Source organism: Phasianus colchicus, chromosome 2, assembly GCF_987193195.1.
Source record: "Phasianus colchicus chromosome 2, bPhaCol1.hap1.1, whole genome shotgun sequence".
Lineage (NCBI taxonomy): Eukaryota > Metazoa > Chordata > Aves > Galliformes > Phasianidae > Phasianus > Phasianus colchicus.
Window position 1 is genome coordinate 10,085,295 of NC_143437.1, and position 27,267 is coordinate 10,112,561.

Consider the following 27,267-nt stretch of genomic DNA (forward strand, 5'->3'; position numbering starts at 1 on the left):
CTCCTCAACATGGCGCCGCCCGGCGCGGCTTCATTCACCGGGCAGAACGGGCGGCGCTGCCAGGAGTTCCGACTTCCGGCTCCTGCCCATTTCCTGCAGGGCCAACCCTTAAACGTCGCGCTCCGAGGGCGCTGCCGCCTCCGCCCGCCCCTCGCGCCGTTCCACCGCGGTATGCCCGCGCCGGCAGCCGGCGGCGTGAAGGGAAGCGGCGTCTCCCGGCGCCGGTTGGCCGCGAGGAGCGTTTGCTGACCGAAACCGCCGTTGCCGATCGCGCGGCGGACAGCGGCCCCAGAGGGAGCATGCGGGGGTAGCCCCGGCCGCAGCCCCTCGCACCGCCCCTCGCCCGACCGCGGCGCTCGCAGCGGAGCTGGCTTCAGGCGGCCCGAAGATGTTCAGCTGGCTGGGCACTGACGACCGCCGGAGGAAGGACCCCGAGGTGTTCCAGACGGTCAGCGAGGGTCTGAAGAAGCTCTACAAAACCAAACTGCTGCCCCTGGAGGAGCACTACAAGTTCCACGAGTTCCACTCGCCCGCCCTGGAGGATGCCGACTTCGACAACAAGCCCATGGTGCTGCTGGTGGGGCAGTACTCCACCGGGAAGACCACCTTCATCAGGTACGACGGGGCCGCCCAGCCCCTCGGTGGCCGAGCGGCGGCCAGGGAGCGCCCCTGCCTGGGGGTCTTTTGTACCCGTGTGCCGTCCGCAGCCGGCTCCCCTCTCGGCGTCCCTGGTGCCGGGCAGCAGCTCCCAGGCTGGACTCCAGCAGCACGGTACAGCTGGGGTAGCTGGTAGAACACCAACGTGGCGAATAGAGCTCAGGGCAGGGCATTAGCAGGGAGCGGTGAGTCATTTGTAGCCTTCTTGCTCGGTCAGAGCGCAGAAAGCCTCGCGGAGGGGAATCCCTGTGACTGCTCGGGTCGGGGCAGACCGTTCTTTCCGTGATGGGACTCATTCTTTCCATCTTATCGTAGTGCTTGGGTGGTAGGGCAGCCACGGGCCTAGGTGAAGTTAGGGTGGGTTCTTGGGTTTGTAATGCTCTGTGCCTCACCTTGGTGCCTCTGTGCCCCGAGGCAACACGCAGAGCCTAGCATGTGTTTAGGTGTGTGCATGCGCGAGGGACTTACCAGTCGTAAGGGCTCTGAAATTGAGTTCTGTTACAATGCATCCTGCTGCAGTGCCAGAAGCACGTTCATTCCTGACCGCAAAGGAGAGCAATTGCCAGCAGCAGGCTCGATACAAAACCTGCACGGAGAGGGTTAAATTTTTCCAGCTGGACTTTGTTGCAGAGATCTCTGTTCAGACACTGCTAGTTCAGCTTGCAGCAGCCTTTCTCTTGGGATCATAGCTGAAGCTGTGCTGTCTGCATTTCCTACGTGATTCATGAGCTTAGCATTAAATTCCAGCATTACTCTGGTGTGGCTGTGTTGAAATCTGTGGAATTACCCCAGTGTATATCTGGACAGAGGCCACAAGCAGCCAGGCCTTTGTTCTACCGGTATGAATTGGTGGAGGAGGGAGCTGCGCAGAGTAGAGAGAAGTGAATCAAATTGACTGTGCCTCTCAGGAGTGACCTTGAGGAATGCAGGGTGTTTGTGTGTTGTAGTATTCTTGCTAGTAATGCAGGAGCCAAGAAAGAATGTATTGTCAGGCATGCATCTGACAAGTAAAATTTAACAGTGGAAGAAGCCTTTCTCACGTGAGTAGGTCAGGTAGATGATGAAGGGATGTGAATGACCCTGAGAAGCATTTGGCATGTGGTTGGAATGGGCGTTGCTCTTCTGAAAAATGAGAGGCTGACTTGTATAGGACAACTGTCTGATTCCGTCTCAGATCTTTGTTCTGTGACTTCATACCAAATGCATCTGAGAGGCTCTTTCTACCTTCCCAGTTACCAATGCCTCAGAGCAGAACTTTCCTGAAATGTGAGGATGCTGTTGGCTATAAAACTAGAGCATCTCTTCCTAATGCTTATCTGGATCAGCAGCATCAGCTTTTCTCTGCACTCACACCTGGGTACTGTGGTTGGCAGTCATTCCTGCCTTTGCTCAATTGTGTTCCTTTTTCTGTAAGTTTGAGCTCCTTCTGTGCAAGTCTTTGTGCTTAAAGCATGTTCCAGGCAAAAGGAAGAGATGTTTCTTCTCTTCTGTGGGAAGGCAAGAAACCCCTGAGGTCAGCAAGGTGATCTGAACCTCTCTTCAACCAGTGCATTTCATGCTTATGTCCTCTTCTCTCAGTCCTCTTTGCACAAGCCTGGGATGAGTTAGAAAGCAAAAGTTTCTCTACTTAAAATTGCATGGAAGGTGAAAGTTGAACTGTTCAAGAACCAAGTAAGAGAATTCCAGGAAACTGTGCTGCTTGTGCTGCTGCTTCCAACATGAGCTTGCAGGCACTGGTAGTTAGAGATCTGGGACAAGCACTGGATTAGCTTCCAGTTATTGTGGGAAGGTGAGTGGGAGATAGCAACAGAAAGCAGGGCAGAATTAAATGGGAGGGAGAAGTAGAAAGAGAAACCACTATTATGTCTTGATGTTAGCATGAAACAAGATGTGTCCAAAAACATGAATTTGTTCACCTACCTTACAGATGAATTTGTCTCCTTTTCTTCTTATTGAGGCAAAGCAAAGAAGAAATGAAAAGCTGTGAAGGAAAAAAAAAAAAAGAATCTCTCTGAGGAGAGCACCCAGTGTCTTGAAGTGAAACTGCTCTCTTATCAGTAGGCAAAAGCAAGGCAGTCAAGGACACAGAAATGTTCCTGGAGGAGGAGTGAGGTGAACTGTGTGGGTCAAAGTCAGCAAAGCAAGACCAAAGCATTGGCTAAACCATGCTATTCTCTCTCCTGCTTTCAGAAATGTAGAGAACTGAGCCCTTTTCTTCTTTGCTATACAAAAAAAAAAAAAAAAAAAAATGCAGCATCACCAAGTGATTTTTGTATTCCTGCTTCCTATTGCATCTTCTTTCCTCACTGAAGTTTCTGTCTGCATCCATTTGGCTTTCTGCAGGGCTGGGATCTGAAAGGTCTGAATGTTGGAGGCAAGGCACCACCTCTACCTGTGACCAACAGCCACAGCAGTTAACTTCCTTAGGACAGGATGATGCTGCTGAAGCCTGCATCTAATGTTATTGCTTTTAATGTTTCCTGTAAGAGGATGGGAATGCGGGATAGAACATTACTCTCCTAATTAACTTAGATTCTGTAGTCTTTTCTAAAAATAATCCTGGCTTCTGTATAGCTATCCTGTTAATAAAATAAACAAGCCAGCCAGAGCCCTACTGACTGTCAGCATGGCTTGCTTTTCTGGTGTAGCCACTCTTTCCCCTAATAGCTAATCATTTACATGTTCTGGCCTCTCTGGACCACTTGTCACAAGCTATGCCAGGCAGCCCTTCTGTGACCTCCACATGTGGCCCTGAACCTTTCATCTCTGCTTCCACCAGGCCTTTCTCACCATTTCCTCCTACTGCCCTCCTTCCCTTTCCTCATCCTCTCCAGCCTGCATCACCTCTGCTGCCACAGCATCCTGCAGGGCTCGTGCATGACTCATCACTAGCAAATGGCTCCCTCCCCCACATCCTGTGAGGCATTCCTGCCTGGAGAGCTGGGATCTCCTTGCCTGGCTTCTATGCCACACCATACCTGGTCAAGCCAGCTCTGCCCTTGTGCAGTTTTTCTGTCCACACCTCATCTTCACTAGGTACAAGGACAGCTTTGAAAGGTGGCAGGCAATACAATGCTCTTAACCAGATATCAACTCCAAGAAGTGGAAGGCTAGAAATAAATATGCAATTCTTGCCTGGTGCTTTCTGCAGGCTTCCCAACCTGGTATGAGGACACTCCCCAGGCCCTGGAAGGTGTCCAGTAGCTCAGCACGCTGTTCTCGCAGGGGAAATAGTCTTACAGCTGCTGCTTCTTAGCAGTTGGTGTCTCCAGCCATTGTTTGCTGTCCTCTCTCAGAGAGCCCCACTGATTTAACAATTGCATGTGTTCATCTTTCCTCTGTTAGCAGAGGCAGCTTGTGTCACTGCCTAGAAAAAGCCTCCTCCCACCCCCAGACAAGTGTCAATAAATCCTCTTGTATTTGTCCTGTGTGCAGTGAAATCAGTAATACAGACACCCTGCTGCACAGTGTATCCAAGTCTTCCAGAGAAGCTTTACTTAAAATACGGTGCAAATCATCATCTCTGGTCTCACACTGCTTGCTGCGCATTAAGTCAATTAACATCTCATAATTTCTTCTCCATGAGAGGGCTTTTGTTGAGATTTTTCTTCCGTCTTTTACAAGAAATAAACACAGAAGTGCTTTGAAACCTTAGCTCAGTGGAGCTGTGATAAAATTATTTCAAGCAGCCTGGCTGGATGAGGAATGTTGTATAATATAGAGGGCTTTTGCTTAGACTTTCTCAGAAGTCTTGCCTATAAACAACAACAAACAAAAAGCCCAGGCTTTTTGTGTTCCCTTGGCACTTTGAGTGCTACCATATTGCATGCACAACCAATATAAAAGAAGCAAGTTATTGTCTCAGCAAGGCTGAGATCTAGCACATGGGGTAAGATCTGCTTCTAAATGCACCTCATTTGTTGCACTTGGCTATTAATATTTCTGTTTCTTTTATCTCTAGCATTTGCAAGGGGAGAACTCAAGGATTTATTGCTATATGTGCAGTGAAGCCTGTTTTTGTATCACTCTTAAATATTTAATGTCAGAACAAAAGCAAAGTACAAAGCCTGAGCAGAAGAAAGCCAGTAGCAGTGACTAACATGGCAGAGATGTCCATCAGGTAGTAACACTTTGTACTGCCATCCAAGAGACCTAAGCTTAGTTTTCAGCGTCTGGCTAAACAGCTTCTGACCTAGCAAACAGTTGTTTCAAGTGTGAAGAGCTTTCCAGGGATCTCAGCCGAGCACATTCGCATCACAATCTACAGTGCCCTTGGTTGTGGGGGAGAGAAGAGGGAAGTGTCTTCTCCTTCAAACTAGAATGGTTACAGCAGCTGCCAGGAAGGCATTTTGTGATTATCAGTAAGGGAGTTGGCACTCTGCAGCATTAGCTGCCAACTGACTCTGTTAAGCAGTGACCTACTTGTATAGGAAAGTTTGAAGAACCCCCCAGGTAGGTTTTACATAAGGCATACCCTCCCCAGTATAAGGAGGTAGAAGGGCTATTTCCTTCCCTTCGTTAAGTATTTCAGTTTTATGGGAACAAACAGCTTCTGTTCCACCTCAGAGTTGATCTCATTAGAAGTTATTTCTGGTGATGGTATGGTAAGCATAGTACTTGGAAATTACTTTAGGAAGGTAAGACAATGCATGATAGTGTGTTAATAAAGGGGTGGTCAACTACTGAGGGAATTATGGGCATCATTGCTCCAGTTGTTCTTGCTGCAGCCATTGTCTTCATTAATGCACATCAAGTCAGAGATGACTTGCAATTTATCTTGACCGTACACTTGCTTATTTTATCTTTAGATCCATTTCCTTTTGCCTTGCTCATTGGGAAATAAAGGTGTGTTTACTGACATAGTGTCAGTAAATGGCTCTGCTGGATGAGCACAAAAAGCTTTTGTTGTTCCTAAAGCACTGGACTGAGAACCTCTTTTGAAGTGATGGTTAAAGCAGGAAAAGTAATCACAAGCCTTCATGCTAGCTGTCCTGTAGTGCTTCACATAAGAAGTCTTATTCTCTCAAGACTTACTCACTTATTCACTAAAGACTCACTTGTGTGAACTAGTGCTAGTTCTTATCTCAGACATTAGAAGTCCCCACCTCTTCCTTCCTCTTCTTTTTTTCTACCCCATGAACGTATTTTTAACATTACTGTGGTTCTGTATTTATCTTTTAGTTTCATCATAAAAACTAGATTAAAGGAACCGAAGAGGAAGTGCCAGCGTTTACTGTCAATAAGCAACACAATACTGTACTAACTTCCATAGCCTGACAGTTATATATTCCTCATATAACAGCCCAGAGCTTGTCACCAGGCCAGGTGGGCCAATGTCATCCCATACAGAGGGCTGAACTAGTTCTAGCTCCCTCCTGCAAGCAATATAGACAAAACAGTCTCAGTTCTTGGCACAGAGAGACATGTTTTCTGCACCTGCACACACAAAGGCAGCCTTGCTGCCAGTGATGGCATTTGGCTCCTTTATAAACCAAAGGAAACTATCTCACGCACACACCATTGACCTATTATGAATTTCAAGTCAGAATGTGCTGCCAGGGTCCTATTCAAAGTCCTGTGGGCGTACAGGTGACTTATCTTTCCCTGAAACTTGCTAAACTGTACAGAGAGGCTGTCAGAAGCTTAAGAAATAATAAGGAATGCCGTGCTTATTGTTCCATTTAGCTTTGTAACAAATACTGAGATGCGCTCTGCCATGCACGTGCTTAGTGCTCAATATGCTTGAATGGTTTATATAGCAAACTTGTTACTGCGCTGCAGAAGCACGGGAAGGGAAACTGGAGACTTCAAAAGCCAAGTACAGAAGAAGCTGGCATTTAAGTGACTGATTTGGACTGAGGGCTAAGCACATTAGTTGGATGAGCCTGCTGAAATGAGCTGCAGTGAAGTAATTGATATTGGCACCAAAGGCCAGTAAGGTTTCAGGATTAACTCTGTGATAGCAGTGTGCTGCTGTTTTCACTTTGCTGTGCTAAATCTGTTCCAAATGTCTTAAGGATTAAAGTATACAAAATTATCAAAACATGATAAAAATTGCTTGCTGTACAACTTTCTCATTTTTTTTTAATCCACCTGAAATGCAGAGGCTTTAAATGTGGAGATCCCAAGTAGAAAAACTACTGCTACATTAATCAAATGATACAGTGACAGTACTAAAAATAGCCCTGGAAGGACTCATACTCTCAAGCTACATAATTTCTCTGGGATCTCCAGTATGGCTCACTTAGGACTTAGGCAGCTCAAGTCTCATGCCTGCACCCTGTTTTTTCACCTATAGGTACCTGTTGGAGCAGGATTTCCCGGGAATGAGGATTGGACCAGAGCCTACAACTGACTCCTTTATAGCTGTTATGCAAGGAGATGTGGAAGGAATTGTTCCTGGAAATGCACTGGTGGTGGATCCCAAAAAACCATTCAGGAAACTTAATGCCTTTGGCAATGCCTTTTTGAACAGGTCAGTACTCAAGAACTTATTTGCTCTGGCGTATAAAGTGAGAATGTAATGAGCAGCATAGCTAGCAATTTTAAAGGATAAGGCATGACACTGCTCTTCTGTCCTTCCTCACCACTCCCATCCACATGGCTGATGCAAAGCCATTCCAGTCCTTCCACGTACACATCAATCATTCACTGAAGGGCAGATTAATAAAGTCAGGTGGGTCAAACCTTAATTTTACTTGAACAAAGAAAACAAAGAACAAAGCACAGTCTGTCATACTCATGCTGTAGGAGTCCAGACATAAATTATAATTATACTTCACTTTCCCTTGCATTAATATTCCTTGCTACTTCTGAGCAGTCAGCTCAGTTCTCTGAAGATAAGTATTCCAACCAGATACAACTCCTGAAGTCACTAGGGCAGAACTGGCACAATGTCCCCATCTCTGCTTTCTTGCCCAGCTGCCCCCTCCATTATTTTTTTTTTAAACGTTACTTGGATGTTCCTCCATTCTGAGGCCTTATACATACAGCCTCAAATACTAACAAAAAACAGCTGAGAAGATACTACGTTACCGTATGAAACTGTCTTGAAGTGTTGGGGCTTTAAACAGCAGCTCTGGGACACCATCACTGTACCCTTTCCATTCCCTAAATGTACTCCAGCCATCCTGAGTTTTGGATTTAGGCTTGCAGGAAGCTAGCAGCACACACCCATATCCTAGATGAGCACAAACTGTGCTCCACCAGGCAGATGGGAACAAACTGTCCAACTACACCCATCCATGTTAACACAGTGTGGGAGACACTGCAAACATGGCAGCTACTCAGCCAAACAACCAGGAAAGGTGGACTTTGACTCCATTTTAGACTTCCAGGCTTTGAGAGTTTCGAGTTGTAGAGTGCAGCATCTCCTATCAGCACTGTCCATGGGCATGCTAGTGTAGACTGAAGTGAGACAGGCAAGGGAAGGAGAAGCATGGGGAGAAGCTTGAATAGGTTCTTCTCTCATCACTGCTTATTCAGAGAACCTCACAGTGGTAGCAATATCTGTTCAGAACACAAGCTCACATAACAGCAGCATGGTCCTCTGTTAGACAGACTTGATATGTTTCAAAATCTTGGAGAGCCCAGAACATCCATACCTAGCTGACAGGTCAAGTAGCTGCCCACACCCTACATGGGAAGGTGCAACAAGCTTCCTGTCTAAAGAACAGGGATGGTAAATGTGGAGAATGTCATCCAAAAGAGCTCTGCTAATAGGCAGTAACAGCCACAACTGGCTAACAGTCCACTGCTGAAGAGAAGCAACAGTAAGAGTAGCAAAGCCAGGCATAGAGGGCAAAAAGCAAGCTCAGCTGGGCTGACTGATATGTTCCAAATACAATTTGCTTTTATTACAGCAAGGTATTTCTACTGTTGCTAAGTGTCCGTTAGCCTAGTTCACCGCATCATGCTGTGGTATTACTCTCTCCTCCTGCTCTTCTCTTGGGAAGAAAGCATCAAGCGTGTTCCTGCTTGGACAGGAGGGCAGAGAGGCACAGCAGTGATTCAGCAGCAGCTGAAATGCAGTACTGCTGGCAATGCAGAGGGTAGTCAGGATAGCTAATTAACCTTCTTCCTGAAAACACATTTTAAAAAAAGATTTCTGGACTGGCAGAAGATGACGCACTAAAAGGGAGTAGCTCAACAGTATTAGCATCTCAGTGCTGAAGATGCAGATGGTAATGCCCAGCCAATTAGGAAACTGAGCTTAACCAAGAAGTAACTCAGAGAGGGCTGGAAATGTAGCTGATGTAAGCGTACAGCCACTGAGCTTAATCAAGTCACCCATGCTTATTCATGTTGTAGACCCATCTTCTCACCAACAGACAGTGCAAAGATGTCTCTGCCTTCGTGCTGCTGTGTGAGTGCTAAGGCACTGCCCTCAGATAGGAAGTTGTGAGCTGGAAATTTAGAGAGGGGAAGTGACCTCTAGCAGCCACTCTTCTGAACTGAGATGAGAGAGCAACCATGGGCAGGTCATTTCACCTCTGGGTGAGAAAACCAGTGGAAAGCAACAGAGCAGCACAAGGCAGCAGTGTTTGCACAGACCATGCTCATCTCGTATGAGAGGTGGCAGCCTGCAGCACTGCGTCTAGTGTGGTGCACAGCCTACTGCTCTTGGTGAGCTAAATAGGGGTGCAAAAGCAGTAAGCATCCTGCCTCAGCTGGTGCCCCCCTCCCAGTAGAGATTATGGTCTGCCACCTTCCAGGAAGCAAGGAAAGAGTCAGGATTTGTCTGGGAGACAACTAATTTTGCTGCTCAGAGCCCCTCTCCTTTCTCCATTTCCAAGAGATGGAGTGCCTATGCATACCTTCCTGGTTAAGGCCAGAGGTGGGGCTGACAAGCTGCCCTGGGCTGAAAGGAGAAGGCAGCTCTGCAGTACTCTGCTCAGAACTTGTCTCTTTTCCCACTGTCCTTGTATCAGGTACTTCTTGAGTATCAAGAGTGGGGCTTGTTTTCCACTCTCCAACTCTGCTGGCAGTACCCCAGCTTTGGAGGGATCCCAGCAGAGAGATTACAGGCAGCACCTCAGAGGGCTTATTTGGCACCAAGAGCCTGGCATAAAATCAAGAATCTCAGCCATTACTTTCATATCACTTTGGCTTGATCGATGATTGCAAGATTCCTCCTACCCCTTTAGATCTGTCTTGGGAAACTTAAGGTAGAAGTGCCTTTTTGTTATCAACAGAAGACATCATGAATAGTAGGTTCCATTTTCAAACCCATGCTCTACCCTTAAGGTTAGTAAAAGTCCGGTTTGGCATCACACCTCTTTCCTTTGTGTGGTTCAGGACAGAACTAAATAGTGCTCCCTGAGGTACTGGAGTTCTGCTGGGACAACAGGAAGGCAGCATCCTTAACAACCTTGCCATAGAGCCAGAAAGCACTTATTCATGTTGGCCCCTAACCTTCTATCTAAAATTTCCTGCGGAGTACTTTCCTTGGAGAAACTGATGGAAAATCCCCTTGCCTGAGCCATTTAAATGTCAGACTACAAGAAATGCTTAGGGCTGTAACAATGGGGAGCAAACCTGGGCTGGCAGGAAAGGGAATAACATGACCTCCTGAGCATTTGTTCTCTGCTGCTATGCCTGGCACACATCAGGAGAGTCAAGCTAGCTCCCCTCTTCTGCATGAGGCGTTATGCATTCATTCAGAAATGCTCTGTTGCCACCTACCAGGCTGTGGATAGAGGAAAGAAGCAGAAATATTGGGCTAAAATACCTGACAGCTAAGGCATGAAGACGCTTATCTAACCCATAATGATTTACTCATCAGAAGAAAACAAAAGAGAATAAGGCTGTAGCATAGTCTGCAGGAGTTTGTAGCTGTGGGACTTCATCAGAATCAGCTATTCATCAGAGAATCTGTCTGCCTTCACTGCATGCAGTGGCCTTTGTGGCAGCTCGGTCCTGTATGTGGTTCTGCTTTTTCCCACAGTAACATTTTTTTAATGCATCAACATCTTAGCAGCCTATTAATACACATACGTAGGCACGCATTTAAAGCTGCCTGGAATATCATCAGAAAAAGACTATCCATGAAATGCAACCAAGAACCGTGTAAATAGATAGGATTTTGCTGTGCTTTGCTGTTATCAGCAACTGAAACTGAAGATCTGCATCCCTCTAAGAACAGGCATAAGATACTCTTGTTAGCTAGTGATTTGTGTAGATGGTGAACAACTAAGTGCACAGGAATTACACAGAAATCAAGCTGTTGAGGGGAGTGAAATGAATGAATTACAAACCTAGTGTCAATCAGCAGTGTCACATTGCAAGCAAGGAAAAAAGCAAACTTCTTCCTTAGGGATATAAACAGTATTGTCACATGTAAGGTACAAATCTATCCACTCTGTTCATCACTGACAAGGTTGTGGCTGGAAAACCACATCATTTGGGGCATTATGCCTGGAGAAATACGTAGAACAATTTGAGAGGAATTGAAAGGAAAACTGGCAAAGGTCTTTGGTAACTTAGAAAATGAACTAGAACAGCAGCTGGAAAGAATGAAAGGTATTTAAGAAAATCTAGCTTTCTCTAGAGGAAACACCGAGGGGAGATACACTGACAACAGAGAGTCTTTTGTCAGAATTGAGAGAATATAAACCATTTTCCATGTCTACTGTGTTTTGGACTAAAACGCGTTGTAGCATGGGAGATTTAGATAAGACATTAAGAATAAGCTTTTTCTTCAAGAATAAGTAGACTCTCAGCAAAATTCTGAGAATATTGAATGTACATCCTTATAGGTTTGAAGAACACTTCAGATAAACATCTGATTTGTCCTGCCTTAAGGCAGGAGGATAGACTAAGTCAATTCTTGAGAACTCACGTTGCTCAGACTTAGGATTTCCATGGTGTGAGAACAGCACAGATAGCATGCTTTCTGTTTAAGACTAGATGTAAAAGTAGATGAAAAGCTTACAACATTGTTGATTTACTGAAGTTATTTCAATTCACTTGAATTCAGGTCCCTGCAGGGGAATGCTCAAATGACAAAAAAGAAATACCACTTCTCACTAAAATCTGAATGGAAAATAAAAACGTTTGGATTTCTACATTGTTTTTCATTAATAATTCATGATATAGGAGCCACACACACACACACACAAAATGACCCACATCATAGGTCATAACTGAAACTCATGTTCTGGAAGAACCAAAAAAATCAGAGAAAGTGCTCAATTCTTTAAATGAAGAGTAGCTCCAAACCTCAACTGAAAACTTGTTTTAAGGGATATCAGAGCCCTGACTTTCCCATACTGCCTGTAATGTTCAATGTATCACAAGAACCTTTCAATTTTATTTTAAACATTTATTTTTGCACAGGTTTGTATGTGCCCAGCTACCTAATCCTGTATTAGAGAGCATCAGTGTCATTGATACACCAGGAATCCTTTCTGGAGAAAAGCAGAGAATTAGCAGAGGTAAGTGCCAGGTTCAGTTCTCTTCCAAATGATAATAATTAAAACCAAATGGACTGTATGAGTTTCCTCTCAAGCTGTACATGTTTTAGACAGAAAGACTAGCAGGGGCCTCTCAGACATGCTGCACAACTACTGACGCCCCTTCAGCTTGATTTGCTATTTGCTAAAGAGAATTTGAATACTATTTGGGGAAGGTTGCTCACAGTGTCAGTAATGTCTGTATCAGTCCAGTATTCCCCAGCAGAACAGATTTCCATCAGAAAGTGTCAGTCAACCATCTGTCTGTATTGTACAAACAATTGCTTCCAGGCTTCCTAAATCTAAGCTGGACTGGATGAGGTGTGAGAAACACAGACATCGACAATTTTTCGGCATATCTGGATACTAAATAGATCTGATGAATACACAAAGTCTCTTATGAGCTTCTTAGTATCTCAGGATGACCCCATGAATTCCTTCCAAGCAGTTTACAAATGGTAGCAAAATGCACACACCTTCATCTGATTAAAAAACGTGCTGTGCAAGCATTCCTCCCTTCAGCAGAAAGTGCTTTAGAATGGAGTTAAACAAAATCTTGAATTACGTAAACATTTTTCAGCCAACAAAAAAGCCAACAACAAAACAACACTAAAAGAACTCAGTTCTCTTCTGGAACAGTCATTGTGATGAACATTTGCTATGGATAAAACATGTTTGTTCTTTAAAAAAAATAATAAAATATGAGTTAAAATTGAACCTTTTTAAGGCACAAAAAAGCTTTCCCATATCTCTCTCCTCATCACTTCAAATCCTGACATATATTGCAAGATTTTTCCATCTCTTTCTGTTACTAAAAATATCCTTCTGCAAAATGTACTGGCACTTCTTGCTCCTTGTTTTGCAGATTTTCTCCATCAGCCTCCCAGGGGACTTGGTGTCCCAATCCTATAGCTAGGCTAGTGTATGCCAACAGTGCCAGAGCACGCATGCAACGCTGTTAGGAAAGTCACTGGTGCACTTTGCCCCCAAGCCAGCAAACACCTCCCCAAACATCTGGGAGAAACCGAAAGTACAGATTGTTTGGGATCTCACTACATAGTCACGTAGACCAAGGACAGCTGGTCACATGAGCCACACCAGTTTGCTTGTCAATAGCTACAGGACAAGCACCTCATCCAGTTTAGATCAGCATAGCTTTGTTGATGTTGGAAGAGCTTCAGTGATTTCTGTCTGCAGGGTACCCAGCCCAGGGAGCAAGAAGAGTCTGAAGAGGGCTGAAGTGCTTATGTTTAGGAAGGGCTGCTGCCAGGCATTGGCTTATGGGAAGCCAGTGTTTGAAAGGGAATGCTTACCTCCTGGCTTTCGTGGCAGAGAAATAGGAAAAAGCGGTGAGGCTGGTGCCTTTGCCACCAAGCTCGCAAGCCAGCTGCCATGATTAGTGGGTTGGTTTTGGAGGCAGACAGAGCAACGATGCAGTTTCTAGGCAAAAAAACATGACAGTGCCAAAACTGCTTATACAACAAAATACTTCTGTCTTTCTGTACTTTTCCAGCCTGCTCAGCTTTCACTTGGGAATGAAGCAAAAGCTGGGAGAGGTTTCCCCAGAGAATTTCGAATTCTTTAACTGCTGAAACAGGATAGCTCTGCTTACCCCCAGTGCCAGCTTAGCACTCCATCAGGGCTCATCATGTGCACTGTTATACTTCAGGGACCAATAGCAAGGAAACTGCCTTTTGAGGAATGATTCAGAGGCCCGAGACCAGGTTCTGAAGCTTCTCATCTGTCTGAATTCTTAAATTCACTGCCTACTGAAGTAGGCCTGTCAAGCAGGAAAGGCTGATGTAGTCTGTCATATCTGAAGTCCACATCCCCTGTGCATGCAGTGAAATCACCAGCACTTGGTACAGCTGCTGCTACATTTAGACTCTTGTTAAAAATAAATAAAATAGTAATTGTAGTCTGCACTGATATGTCATACTGAGCAACTCTGACTTGTGGACTCCTCCATGGCAGGTGGTATTGCAGGTATGTGGTAACTAGGTGCCTAGGATATACAGGTTTCATTTAAAAGCCTGGTGAGAAGTATTCCCAAAGCATCCTGCCCACTATTTTCTCTATTGTTCTTACTTGGAAAACAGCCATTTTTCCTCTGGTCTTTTTCCTAACTGTCATGTGTGAAGAATTACTCATCACACTGCTCCATCCCTCACTCTGCTTTTTTTTTTTTTTTTTTACATTTATTAGTTTTTATTTATTGCCTCCAGCTATGCATCATACAGCAACAGACTGCTGTATTTGTACCAAAGCAGCACAGTGTCAGCTGCTTTGACAGTTTGGTAACAGTATGGATGCTATCGGTTTGCAAAGCACTGTACATATGTCACATGACAGTCCAGCACCTGCAACAACGGAAGATGAGAAAAGGTGGAACTGTAGTGAAATAAACAGGGACAAAGGGGAGGACCACAGATCAGGTCATGTAGTAAAGCAGAGCCAAAATAGAAGCTAGGACTTACTCATAATTTATCATTTGGTGTAGTCTGCTCTTACCACCTAGCAGCAACTCATGCACTTCAGTAGCAGTGCATCCCTGGATAATGATCCTTACACACTCCACTAGCTATCAGTCCCTTACACGTGCACAGACCTAAGCAAATCCAAATCTGCCAAGTTCAGCAATGCTATAGCCAAGTAGCATTTGACCGCTATTTCAGGGTCATGCTTCCTGAATACATGCTGAACACTTGCTTCATCTTCATCTGATGTATGTCACCTCCTCCCTTTCCTCTTTAGCAATGAACACAAGGTCATAGCAACACAACACAAGGAGATGAGGACTGGCAGTATCATTCCCCATCAGCTTTCTTTCCAGTACACACTATTCCAGTCTTCCACCCCGTTTTATTCAGCTGGCTGCAGTGCAGCCCGGGCTTCCCATAGTCAAGGGAAAAACATGCTAGCCTTGCTTGCTATTCTGGGAAGGGAGGGAGAAGCAAGAACCCAGTGACCAGAAGTATTCACTGGGTCACTTCAGTACTTCAAATTGATAGTTACTCCTATCTGTGAAAGTGAAAGAAAAAATGATAGGAGGTATCAGTTTTAGGCAATTGCAGAGCTCTCTGACTGAATTTCAAACAGCTGTGTTTGGAGGAGAAAGGCAAGTACTGAGAGAATCAATATTCCCCCCGCTTCATTAAATGTTTAGGGTACAATGGCAGTAAGAAAACATCTTTTTCCAAAGAGTTTTGTCACATGCTTTGACAACAATATGACACAACCTCTAAGCATCTAAAAAGGAGACGTTTCGTATTCTTGCTGTAACAGTTCCCTGCAATTATGTTTGCTTGCATTTTGTATTTCACTCCACCTGAGAGGTCTGAAGGGCAGCAGTTAATCGTGACTTGCAATTTCACTACCATTACTGCGGTGCAATAGCCACTCTGCCAGCTTCCTCTAAGAACAAAGCAAAAGAGCAGAAAACCTGCACAATTTAAGCCCCTTTTATTTGTAGAAATATTTGATGTCATGAGCCTGGTTAACTCTTCTGACCTGAAAGCAGAATGCAAACAAACAAACAAACAAACAAACAAAAAAGTTTATGGGTTTTTTGTTTGTTTTTAGGGAAGAGGGATGGAATTTTTTTCATTGTATTCCTGTTAATATATGGCAAGAACTTAATTCTTGTTACTGAACAAGTTTGATTTCTTTTACAATTGTTACATTTATACATTCTGTTGTCTGTCCTCTGCACTCCATAAGTTTCCTACTTATCTCCTATGTATCTCCTTCATTAAGGAAGGACATCCATGCCCATCAGTATCTCAGTTTGCATAATTTATACACGCTGTATACTCTTTTGCTGTCCTGAGTAAAAATGGGGAAGGACTGTGTTTCCCAGTCCTGGTAGCAGCTGTCTGCCATCTGGAGATTCTTAATTCTCATGGCCATCACAGGTCTGATTCTCAAGCATCAACTCAAGATTCTCCTATCCAAGGCTGGATGGGGCTTTGAACCACCTGGTCTAGAGGGAAGTGTCCCTGCCTATAGCAGGGAGTTGAAACTACATCATCTTAAATGTCCCTTCCAACCCAAACCATTCTATAGTTCTGTGATTCAAATTACATTTACTGGGAGAGCTCAGTTTGTGTTTGGACACTATATGAAAAACCTCTTGGAACTTCTGTCTGTACATCAGCACTGCTCTGAAAACCTTGGCCTGGATTCAGATACCTTCTGAAGTCTCAAAGTCTGACTATGGACTGTTTTGAGGATTGGCCAAGTTACCAGGAAATACTCAGTCCATCTGTTGCAAATGACAATGATCTAAACATGTAACAAGTAGAAAGGAAAAATTCCACTGTGTGTGAGTAGAAGCTAAACAGGCTTTCGTAAGGAGACTTGGCTCTGGACAATACTTTCATCAGTTTTACTTCACCTGAACTGAACTTGTCTAGGAAGATCTCCCTTTGCTTCCAGTGACATGAAGTAAGAACTCTATCAGGCTCCCAGTTGCTTCCCAACCATGAAACCATTGCACTAAACAACATGAAAGCAAAAGGCCATGGTGTGCCTCTCCAGGTACTCATTCATGTCTATGTTAGCATTACAAATCTGACACCAGCTTGTCTTTCCTAGCTGAGAACACTATGCAGATTTGCTGTAGAGTTGAATCCCTTTACCTTTGCTTTGGAAATCTTTTAAGTTTCCAAAACCCATGTAATATTTCCATGTTACTTTTCCTTCCTTTACAGCCATTTGCCAAACTCAGGTGGCAGCTGTTCCTCCCTCCTGCTACATTCTTCTTCTCTAGTGTAGATTACCTGCTTGTTTAGCCTGCTTGGGATCTTCCCTGAAGTGCTTTCAGAAGGGCATTGCTGTCACTCATCTAGAATTCGCCTTCAGACTCTCTTTTTCACTTTAAAAATACAGATTAAGTAATCATCTGTCTGGAATAGGCACTCATCTGCCAGAGCTGCTCCCTCTCTAGGTAGCCAGTGTTTGCTGTTTCTAACTACCTTGTCTTCTGCTGATGGTGTCTTCAGGCACTTGTCACACAATGCCAACCTATCCATTGATACATAGGGATGGACAGTGATCCTGGTAGGTTTTTGTTCTGTAGATTACACTGGCTTTTGTTAAAAAAATGGTGTGAAGAGAACTCCCAGTGGCTAAAACTGAGCAAGAGGGAGGAGAACAACAGCTGCCCAGTGTAAAACACTTCTAATAGCAAGCTGTAACATAACTGCTATAAAGCAGGAGCTTTGTGTCCCACCTGATTGCAAGCACTGGGTCTGTGGACACAGTTCCCCAAGATGAGAAATCCAGTAGAACATGCTCACTATCAGACAGAAGCAAACAAACCAGAAACAAGAAACAACCAGTATAGCTAGATGGTGAGAAATGCTGAACCACTGCGTGCACCCTCACTGGCTTCAAGACATTACAGTCAGGCAGATTTTATGCTGTGTCAGGTATCATCCATCTTCCCACAGTCAGCATAAAGACTGTGTCATTTTTGGTCTGGCTTGACAAAAAGTAATTGCATAATCCTGCCATATCTTAACTAAATATGTGCTGCCAGGTATACTGGGAGCTCACGGATAAGTATTCATTAAGCCACAGCCTGCCTTAGGGAGTCTGGATGGCAAGATGTTTGCAAGAAGGTCATTTCCTCTGTGGGCTGAGTTTACTGACAACCCTGCTAGCTTGTCAGCTTTGTGTTAAATCTGTCAAATGCTTTTCATGCGATTAGAACGAAATCTGTCCCCATGAAAAAAAAAAAGTCTAATAGAAGGAAATTTTTATCGTATTCGTCTTGGCTATTTTCTTAAAGTACTGTATAGTTTACAGAGATTCATTTTCTATCCATGTTCTGATCTGTTCTTCTTTCACAACCTTATCTGGAAGTTGTGAAAGAATCCACATCAGTAATAGCAAACTGTTTAAAATAGGCATGTTTTTCAATAGAAATACAGCCAGGAATCACTGGAGAGAAAATGTTCCCCTTCACATTTGCCTGAATGTCCCTGTAATAATGGTTTTACTTGTATGCAGCTTTGGCAGATGGCTTTGCAAATGCTCTGTAGCTTTACAATAAACTGTGCTACAATATGTGGATAGCTTCACTCATCAGTGAAACACTGCCAAATCTGGCTCCTTTTGTCAGAGCCCTTAGCAACCCTCCACAACACTAAGACAGGGTGTAAAGAAACAACACATTACCGTGGAATGAGCGAGGAGGACACTTCAGACCGAGAACACCTAATTTGAGAGTAGGTCAGGATCAGTTTTTGATGTAATGTCACACTGAAATAAAGTGGCAGAAGAACCTGTGAAATAAAAACCAGGTAAAAAGAATGTTGAAGTAAGGCTGAATTTAATTATGAAATAAGCTTTGTATGTTTTCAGGTGTGGAACACCTCCAGCTCTGGCTGAAGTTAGACAAAACATCCCGTGTTCTCTACACTATAGAAAAGTCTTCTAAAAATGAGCTCTGAACTAAAATTTAAATATTAATTTCATCTTATTTTTTTTTAATATCTACGCTAATAGCTTTCCCTTAAGAGTTCTGTACCCTGTTGCTCTGCTATTCAAATGCTTTAATAGTAGTCTACTCTTTTATATGCTAAAAGCAAAACTAAAAAGTCAACCCTGTGGATTTTCTGCGTGGGAATTCTCTGGGCATGTGTGTGGGAAAACACCATCACAGAGCTCTGTCAGTGATTCCAAGTCAACAGCTGTCAACAGAGGTCTGTCCCACGTGCCCTTTCCACATGTCACACCATATGTAAAGGGAAAGTACACTCAATGTTTTTCCTCTTCTCCTCTAAATAATTCTGTCACTTAAAAACATAAACCTTAATTTTCCTGCTACTTCCATACAGGAAAGTAAGGACAGGTGTAATCAGCACTTGGTAGAACTGCACACAGAGAAATATTTCTCAGTACATAAAGGAAAGGTCTCATACATTCACTTAAGAGCCCCCAGTGAGAGAAGCATGTGGATCAGGTTTTTTTCTCAGCACAGGATGTATTCCAGTCTGTGTTGCTGTGAGTGCTCTGAAACATCACCAACTGTTATTCCAGGGCTTTGTTTTCTCTTTAGTGAAGGACAGCTGTCAGTAGATTATCTCCCAACGCACAGAGAAGCTGGGAAAGACAGACACTGCTAATCGATCTGTAGGTGTAATGAAATCCATAGGGATGTTCTAAACACGTGATACATTACCATAGCAGCAAGGAATGTACCAAGATCCCAGCAGGTATTAATTCCCTTTTCCTGTTGGGTAGGGCAACTTTTTTGACTATGAATAGGAAACAGAAACAACAGCCAGGCTTGCTTGTACATCTCTACTCTTCTTCCATCCCTTGCAGGTTATGACTTTGCTGCTGTATTGGAGTGGTTTGCAGAGCGGGTTGACCGCATCATTCTCCTTTTTGATGCGCACAAGCTGGACATCTCTGATGAATTCTCAGAGGTCATCAAGGCCCTGAAGAACCACGAGGACAAGATGAGAGTTGTTCTCAACAAAGCTGACCAGATAGAGACCCAGCAACTGATGAGGGTGTACGGTGCTCTCATGTGGTCCCTGGGAAAGATTGTCAACACTCCAGAGGTCATCAGAGTCTATATTGGCTCCTTCTGGTCCCATCCGTTGCTCATCCCTGATAACCGCAAGTTGTTTGAGGCAGAGGAGCAGGACCTGTTCAGGGATATCCAGAGCCTCCCCCGCAACGCAGCCCTAAGGAAGCTGAATGATCTTATTAAGCGAGCACGGCTGGCCAAGGTGAGTGTTAGCATAAAGGAGCTCAGGCATTCAGTTTGGGCTATCCACAGTATGCACAGTATGGGGAAGTGGTTTTTGCTGGTCTAGCTCATGTAGCTGGTGGATCCTGCCTCTTTTCCTTCCTCTTTTCTTATTTCACTCAGAGGCCTAGCATATTCGTCCTATGCACTTTGAGGAAGAGCCTACTGCCTCTGCCACAGGTCAAAGAAGGTAGCTCTTGGGGAAATGTGGAAAGCAGCTAGACTGTGCTAGCAAATTGAGAATTCAGACAAATAAAATATGTGAGAATCACACACCAAGGAAGTAGGAGTCTGTAGGTCTTTTGCCTTAAGGAGATAAATCTGCCTCAGATGGATGTGGAAGAGGTGGAGACTGACAAGAATGGCAGATAAGCCTACCACAAGCATGGGAAAAATAACTATTATGGGCACTGCCAGAAGTTCCATCTCTTATTATTTAAAAGAAGCTGAATGAAGTTCTTCAGAATACTGTGAGGGAAAAAACTTCTTACACCATTAAAAAACAAAAGCAAGAATATTTCATTTAAAATCCACTGCGGTTAATTACTTCTGTTGGGGAAAGTAGAATAGGTTCTGCCTTCTGGAATGACCAGTGCCAACTAGAAACACAAACTTAGTTTTATGAAAATAGTTGTTCAAGTCTGTACATTCCTCACATACAGAGTACACAATATCATAGTGTCGTGCAAGTCAAAAACTCATTCATGGTAAAATATTAAACAGAGTCTAGAGAGCTTCAAAACCTGTATGTTTGGTTTGGGAAGTGGCCTGTGGAATAGAAGGAAAACACATGCCCAGAAAGTGGCTATATTACTCTCTGCATACCCAAGAATCCTACACTGCCCTCGTCTTGTTTCTGCATAGCCTTCAGTGCTGGAGTGATAAACAGCAGATAGGTGCAAACTGAGGAGCTAAACTTCTTCAGGATGGGGTGATGTGAGTTGGCTCCTAGGCACACACACTGTCCACTGGGAAAGAAAATTTGTGGTGAATTCTTTGGTATGTCTTCTTCATTCTGTGTCATTTAATGCCCTTCAGGTCCATGCCTACATCATCAGTTCCTTAAAGAAGGAAATGCCCTCAGTGTTTGGGAAAGACAATAAAAAGAAAGAGCTTATTAACAACTTGGGAGAGATTTATGCCCGCATTGAACGGGAGCATCAGATCTCGCCAGGAGACTTCCCTAATCTGAGAAAGATGCAGGTAAGTAGTGGCATCTTGTCCCAAGCATCAGACACACAAGGAAAAAGTGTTAGAGTAACTGCGGGAAATAGGACAGAAGCCACAATGCAGACCTTGATTATTGTTGCCTATGCAAAAGGCCTGTTGCAGTCTTGAAGCAAACCTCAAACTGTGTGCAGGCTATGTTTGAGCGTAAGTACTTTTTGCACATCAAGGTCATGTGAAGCTACCTCTACCTTAGTTTCTGAAGTCTTTGCCTAAGTAGCCCTTAAGAAAATGGATGAAATCCTATGTTGTCAGTTTTTAATTCCATGTTCCATTTTTAGATTCTCCAGGCCTCAGAAAAGTGCTAAACTATATTAAAAAGGCACATCTCCCAGAAAACCTACATATATACATCTCCTCAGGAGCTGTATTTTTTTTCCCTCTACTTCACTCTGGTTCTAGCAAGAACCAGAAGGAAGCATTGAAAACTTAAAGCCCCTTATCTATTTTAAGCAGTGAAGCAAGTTTGCTGAGCTGCAGAGCTAGGACCTGACCCAGTGTTCATCCAAGTCAAAGACTTGAAGGACCTTGGATCAGAGCCTTGTATTGTATAATTGAACAATGCAGGGCATGGCTACATTGATGTGTGGCTTCAATCCAAGCAGAAGCTTCTTCACAGTTACTAGCTGTTGAAGTCATTACTGGCTCCCTGTGGAAGACACAGCAGCTGCTCATCTTTTTAGTAGAACAGTGTATTTTCCGTAAGTTCTTAAGAATGAAATCTATAGAGTATACCCAATAGAAGATCCCATTCACTGCTTGTTACAGTGTGCAATTAAATGTTCAAAAATAGCTATGCCACTCCGGTAGGAGTGAATACATTGGATTTAATGATAGCAGGTAAGAGATAAAGCTGTATGTTGTTTCTCATTCTTAAGAGATTTCTGCAGTCCCTGCTCAAATCACTTTTGCTTAGCTGTGAAAATTACCAAAATTGAGCTATGCTGTGAAGATCTAGTATCTTTATGGCGTCTGAGAGACGCACAGGATGATAACAAAGGATTTATCAGTGAAATAGTCTTTTGCCAAAGTGACAACTCCTTACCAGAGTGCAGAAGGATAGGGAATGCAGAGCACCAGCTAGAAGACATAGCAAGAACTGCACAAACAGTTTGCCTTGAACAGTTTGGTCCTCAAGCTGAGGACTTCAGCTTAGTTTGGAAAGGAAGTCTTATTTTACTTTCTTACTGCCATCATCTAGCCCTTTGGGTAAAACCCCAATCTTTCTGTACCATATCAGCCCCTCTGTTAGCTAGGAAGACTATTCTCTTCAGGGCTTAAAAAGGATGTAAGAGCAAGACTAGCCAGGGAAACCCTATCACATGCCAAGGAGCAGGACTGTTGGAGGAGAGAGTGCTATTCTACCTGCTCTTCCTCTACACAAGGAGTTTTTGAGCCAAACTGCAGATAGGGAGTGGACTCTGCACTGTTACTGCCCTGAGCGCAGCCATGTCACTCACTTCTTGCTCCATTGTCCTGCTTTAAGGATCAGTTGCAGGCCCAGGATTTTAGCAAGTTCCAGCCTCTGAAGAGCAAGCTGCTGGAGACTGTGGAAGACATGCTGGCTAATGACATCGCCCAGCTCATGGTGCTTGTACGCCAGGAGGAATCACAGCGGCCTACCCAGATGGTGAAGGGAGGAGCCTTTGAGGGCACCCTGCATGGTCCATTTGGCCACGGCTATGGTGAAGGTGCTGGCGAAGGGATCGATGATGCTGAGTGGGTGGTGGCCAGAGACAAGCCCATGTATGATGAGATCTTCTACACACTGTCACCTGTCGATGGTAAAATAACTGGTGCCAATGCAAAGAAGGAGATGGTAAGGTCTAAGCTGCCTAACACAGTGCTGGGCAAGATCTGGAAACTGGCTGACATCGACAAAGATGGCATGCTGGATGATGAGGAGTTTGCCTTGGCAAATCATCTCATTAAAGTCAAGTTGGAGGGTCACGAGCTGCCAAATGAGCTCCCTTCCCATCTCCTCCCTCCATCCAAAAGGAAAATAACAGAATGAAAGGAAGGTTACAGGGGACAGGGAAATGGAGGGGAGAAAGATCTAGAGAAATGTTTACTTAAATTATACCTTTAGATGTGAGATTGCCTTTCAATGTATACCTATTCTGCTGTATGAAGAAAAAAACTAAAGCAGAGCAAAAGTTCAAATCTTCGTGATAATATGCAATTAATTCTTCCAGTGTAATGTCCCCGATTTCTAATGTGTAGTTTGTAAACATGGAGGTAAAGAAAGGATCTTGAGATTAGAAGAAATTGAGTAGCAAAAATAGAAGGAAAACTCAAGTGGGCTGTATCTTCTCTGAGTAAGCGCTAATAGAAATCTGCTAGCTACCGGTGCCACTCCTGAGCTTTGGCCACACATTGTGTTCTTTACTGGTATTGCAAACCTCAGGGGGCTGAGATTCTTGACAGTGAAGAGGAAATCACAGAAAGATCTCCAAGCTGTTGACCAAATTAAGGAATACCTCCTAATAATAAGAAATACCAAATTCTAAGTCCCTCGGTTAAAAATTTTAGGAATCTGGTTCATTGTTAGATGCAAGTCCTTAAAATAATAATAAAAAAAAGAAACAGCTCTGAACTGTGCATCTGGAGTTCCTCATTATTGACTGTGGAATAGGCACTAAGAATTCCCAAGCACCTCTGCCTCCTATTCATTCTCTGGGGGAGGTCAGTTTTCCCAAGTATGGCCAAGGAATCAATCATCCCAAAGGAAACAGAAGGAAGAGGCACTAGAGGCAGACTTTAGATGGGCTGGAAAGGAAGAACACCCAGGCTCTCTGATCATTTCAGAAGTGCATAGCATTTTCTCTTTGAAACACCTTTAAACAGTGGTGGTATTCATCATTCCTGTGAAGCGATACGTGAAAGTTACGAGGTCCCATTCTTACTACAAAGCCAAGAATGCAGTACTGTCACATAGATGGTCTATTGAAAGAGCAGAGAACACAGAACAGAGCTTGTTCCGCTGTCTGTGCCCCCACAATTATAACCTAGATGTTGACAGCCTTCACCTACCCTCCTCCTTACCACACAGTAATACTGAAAGCCCTCCAGAACCTCTACCCTGAGTCTAGAGACCTTCCTCTTTTTAATACTTCATAAAATTTCTGTTTTCAAGACTTGATTTTGACAGAAATCCCTCAATTTCCTTTTTTATCCCTCCCCCCCCCCCCACAGTCACTCACACATGCACTCTTTTGGTTTTTGTTGTTGCTTTAACGCAGCATTTTGTTCCAATTCCTGTTGTCACTTTATATAAGCTGAGTTCCTACTGTGATAAAAAAACCAAGACAAGTATAACTTATTTTATATCTGTGTTCATATTATATAGAGAAATATATTGTGTATGTAGGATGTGCTTATTGCATTACATTTATCACTTGTCTTAAAAATGAATGCATTAACCTTTTTTGTACCCTGGTCCTAAAACATTATTAAAAAGAAAGGCTAGATCTGTCTATTTCTTTACACGGCAAACTTAAATATAGAAATCAGTTTTGTCTTTGCAGCTATATGCAACAACAGAATGAGTAAATCACCACATTCCCAAACGTTCTCGTGCAGATCTGCCGTGCTGGACTCGTGCACTGCTGAATGACTGGCTAACATCTCTAGCAGTTCTCTCTTTTCTGGCAGTCTGATTGCAACTGTGCGCTGCGCTCACTGAAGCTAGTAGAATCACACTCAAGATTCATCTTGTTCATGTTCATCTTGTTGTTAGGAGTAACATTCCAGTAAGTACTTCAGTAGGAACAGAAATACAGTGAAACGGTTTCCTCCTGCTAGTCACAGATGAAAATGCTGCAGATTCATCAAGACCTAGAATCAACACCAAGATGACAAACAAATCTTGCTGGCTCTCATTTTATTTCTGTCTTCATTACTCTTTCTTGACATGTTTATTACAGTGGTCATTATCCCCAGCTTAGAACACTGAGGTGCACTGAATATGAGAGAGCAGTTGAGATAGTCCTGGGGAAGCACTTAGAAAAAGGGCATGAGCATTACTGATTGGCAGAGTTTCCATTCAATGTTTATACAGGATGAGAGGGAGGAAATCGTAGGGTGGAGAGCAAGAAGCAAACAAACAGATTTAGTCTGCCAGTTTCACTCAATCTTTTCAATCCACTTCAGCTACCCAGTGGCCAACTGTTGTTACAGCATGCTTATCTGGGAGCACTAGTCCACGTTTTTCTGTGGGATTTGCATCCATCTGACTCCAGATCGAGGGACAAGGAACAGCTGAAAGACCTCAGGTCAGTCCTAGCTGGTTTTCTATTAACCTCTCAAACAGAGCATTATACCAATTGTTTTGTGCTGAAATTAAACATTTAAGAAGCAGGAGCTGAGTGGTTCTCTTGGGAGACAGGAGAGGGTGAGGTATTTCAGTCTTTTTCTAATATACACCTGCAAGGTGTCCAGAAGGCCAAAAATCCATCCCATATATCAGATGGCTTTCAGGAAACAAGCCTTTCCATGCTTTTCTGGGCACCACTAGCCTCAGTGGTTAAAAACACTTGGAATAAACATTTTTCATTGTATTGACTGTGTTTTAGCCATCTTGAAAATTCTGCCATTAAACAGAAAATGGAAAGATTCTCTTGCTTGTAGCAGCTGTAAGCCCCACACCACCACATTAGCTCTACATCAGGTGCCCCTGTTTCTGCTCTTTGCATCTGCTGGGACACAGACACAGCAGTTACAACAGCACAAACAACTCAGCCAGGACAGGTCAAGCACACAAAATGAAACCACAGCACTGCTCTTTCAACATGTACTCAAAGCCACTTGCACTGTCAGAGCGGAACTTCCCCGGTGCTGTTGAAGGGGAAAACCAGTGAAAGCATTTTACTGACGAACAGCTACTAGATGATTGCTTTGTGATTCAACAGCAGTGCAGGAGAAGAAACAACTCTTATAGGAAGGATCAAGACAGCAACTTGAAAGGCTCTGTTTTCAGAGAGGCAGTTTATGTACAGTTCCATATTCAGACAAGTTCATGCAGCATATTTCACTCTTATTAAATGCTCCAGGAAGTGAGAGGAAACGTAAGCATCCTGAGTTTCTCCGTATAAAAATTAGAAGCCTTCAGTATGGCCATCAAAAGCAACATATTTCTCCATTTCCTTCTCCAAGACAGCATCTGCTGCTGCCATCACTCCCCCCATCTTTTTCTTACTTGGGGTTATGACTATTTGGGTAACCCCAGCTACATGGGCTTTTCACCTTTGGAATGTTCTCTTTGTCAGTTCGTAGAACCATGCTCCTGAAAACCACTGTATATCAATAGCATTTCTTTTCTTAGGAGCATTTCTCAGTCACTGAAACAAGTTTCCCCAGGAAATTACACAGAGGAACCTATTCATTTGCTATTGGGTGTGGTTGGCAGATTGTATCACATGGATACACAGGTATCACTCTTCTGATGTTCTCATGCCTCTCTCTTCCCATCCTCGGATAAAAAAAAACCATTGTATCTTGATAGGAAGTGTACTTTGTCTTTCCCCTTATTGGGAAGGATTTTTTTTTTTTTTTTTTTTTAATAAAAATATCTGAACCTCCATGGTATAAGGGATAATATGTGGGCTCCATTAAAATGAAGTTCTCCACTGCGGATAATGCCAAGAGTTTGGATCAACAGCAGTATGCAGCCACTTACGTGAGCGGAAGGCAGTAGTTACACTAAGTTCCCTGAATAAAATTTAAGGAGGGGTGTAGTTTAGCTAGAAGCAATTACCTCTGTGTGCTGGAACTTAGCCAGCATGTTGGAATTCAGAAGGATTTTGAATCGGACAAAAAGGTAGAATCAGTTTTTCCATCATCAGAAGTTCTGATGTAAACATCATACAACAATGACATTCAGATTCATGTCTGGAAACTGTTCTTTTAACTTAGTCTCATTATTCCTTAATGCTTTATCCATATGACAGCCTTTGGTTGGGGAACACAGAGTTACAAACAATTTGACCTTCCATAGAATGATGTTTTGACAACGCCCAGCAAGAACTGGAGAGGAGCTTCTACAAATTTCATCTAAGAACGTGCTACATGTCTTGCATCAGTGTTATCAATGGTAACTTTCTCCTGTGGGGTTATTTCAGTGTTCCCCTTATGGGGTCGGCTGCAGAAAGAGGGTTTAGGTGA

General features: G+C 43.6%; 1 protein-coding gene across 1 annotated transcript; it reads left to right on the top strand.

Moving 5' to 3' along the window:
* Positions 1-97: 97 nt before the first annotated feature.
* Positions 98-26,658, top strand: EHD3 (EH domain containing 3). Its single transcript, XM_031598567.2, has 6 exons — positions 98-615; positions 6,956-7,132; positions 11,995-12,092; positions 19,446-19,858; positions 20,917-21,081; positions 22,592-26,658. Exons 1-6 carry the CDS (start codon positions 389-391, stop codon positions 23,117-23,119), a joined length of 1,608 nt encoding a protein of 535 aa, XP_031454427.1. The 5' UTR covers positions 98-388; the 3' UTR covers positions 23,120-26,658.
* Positions 26,659-27,267: the final 609 nt, after the last annotated feature.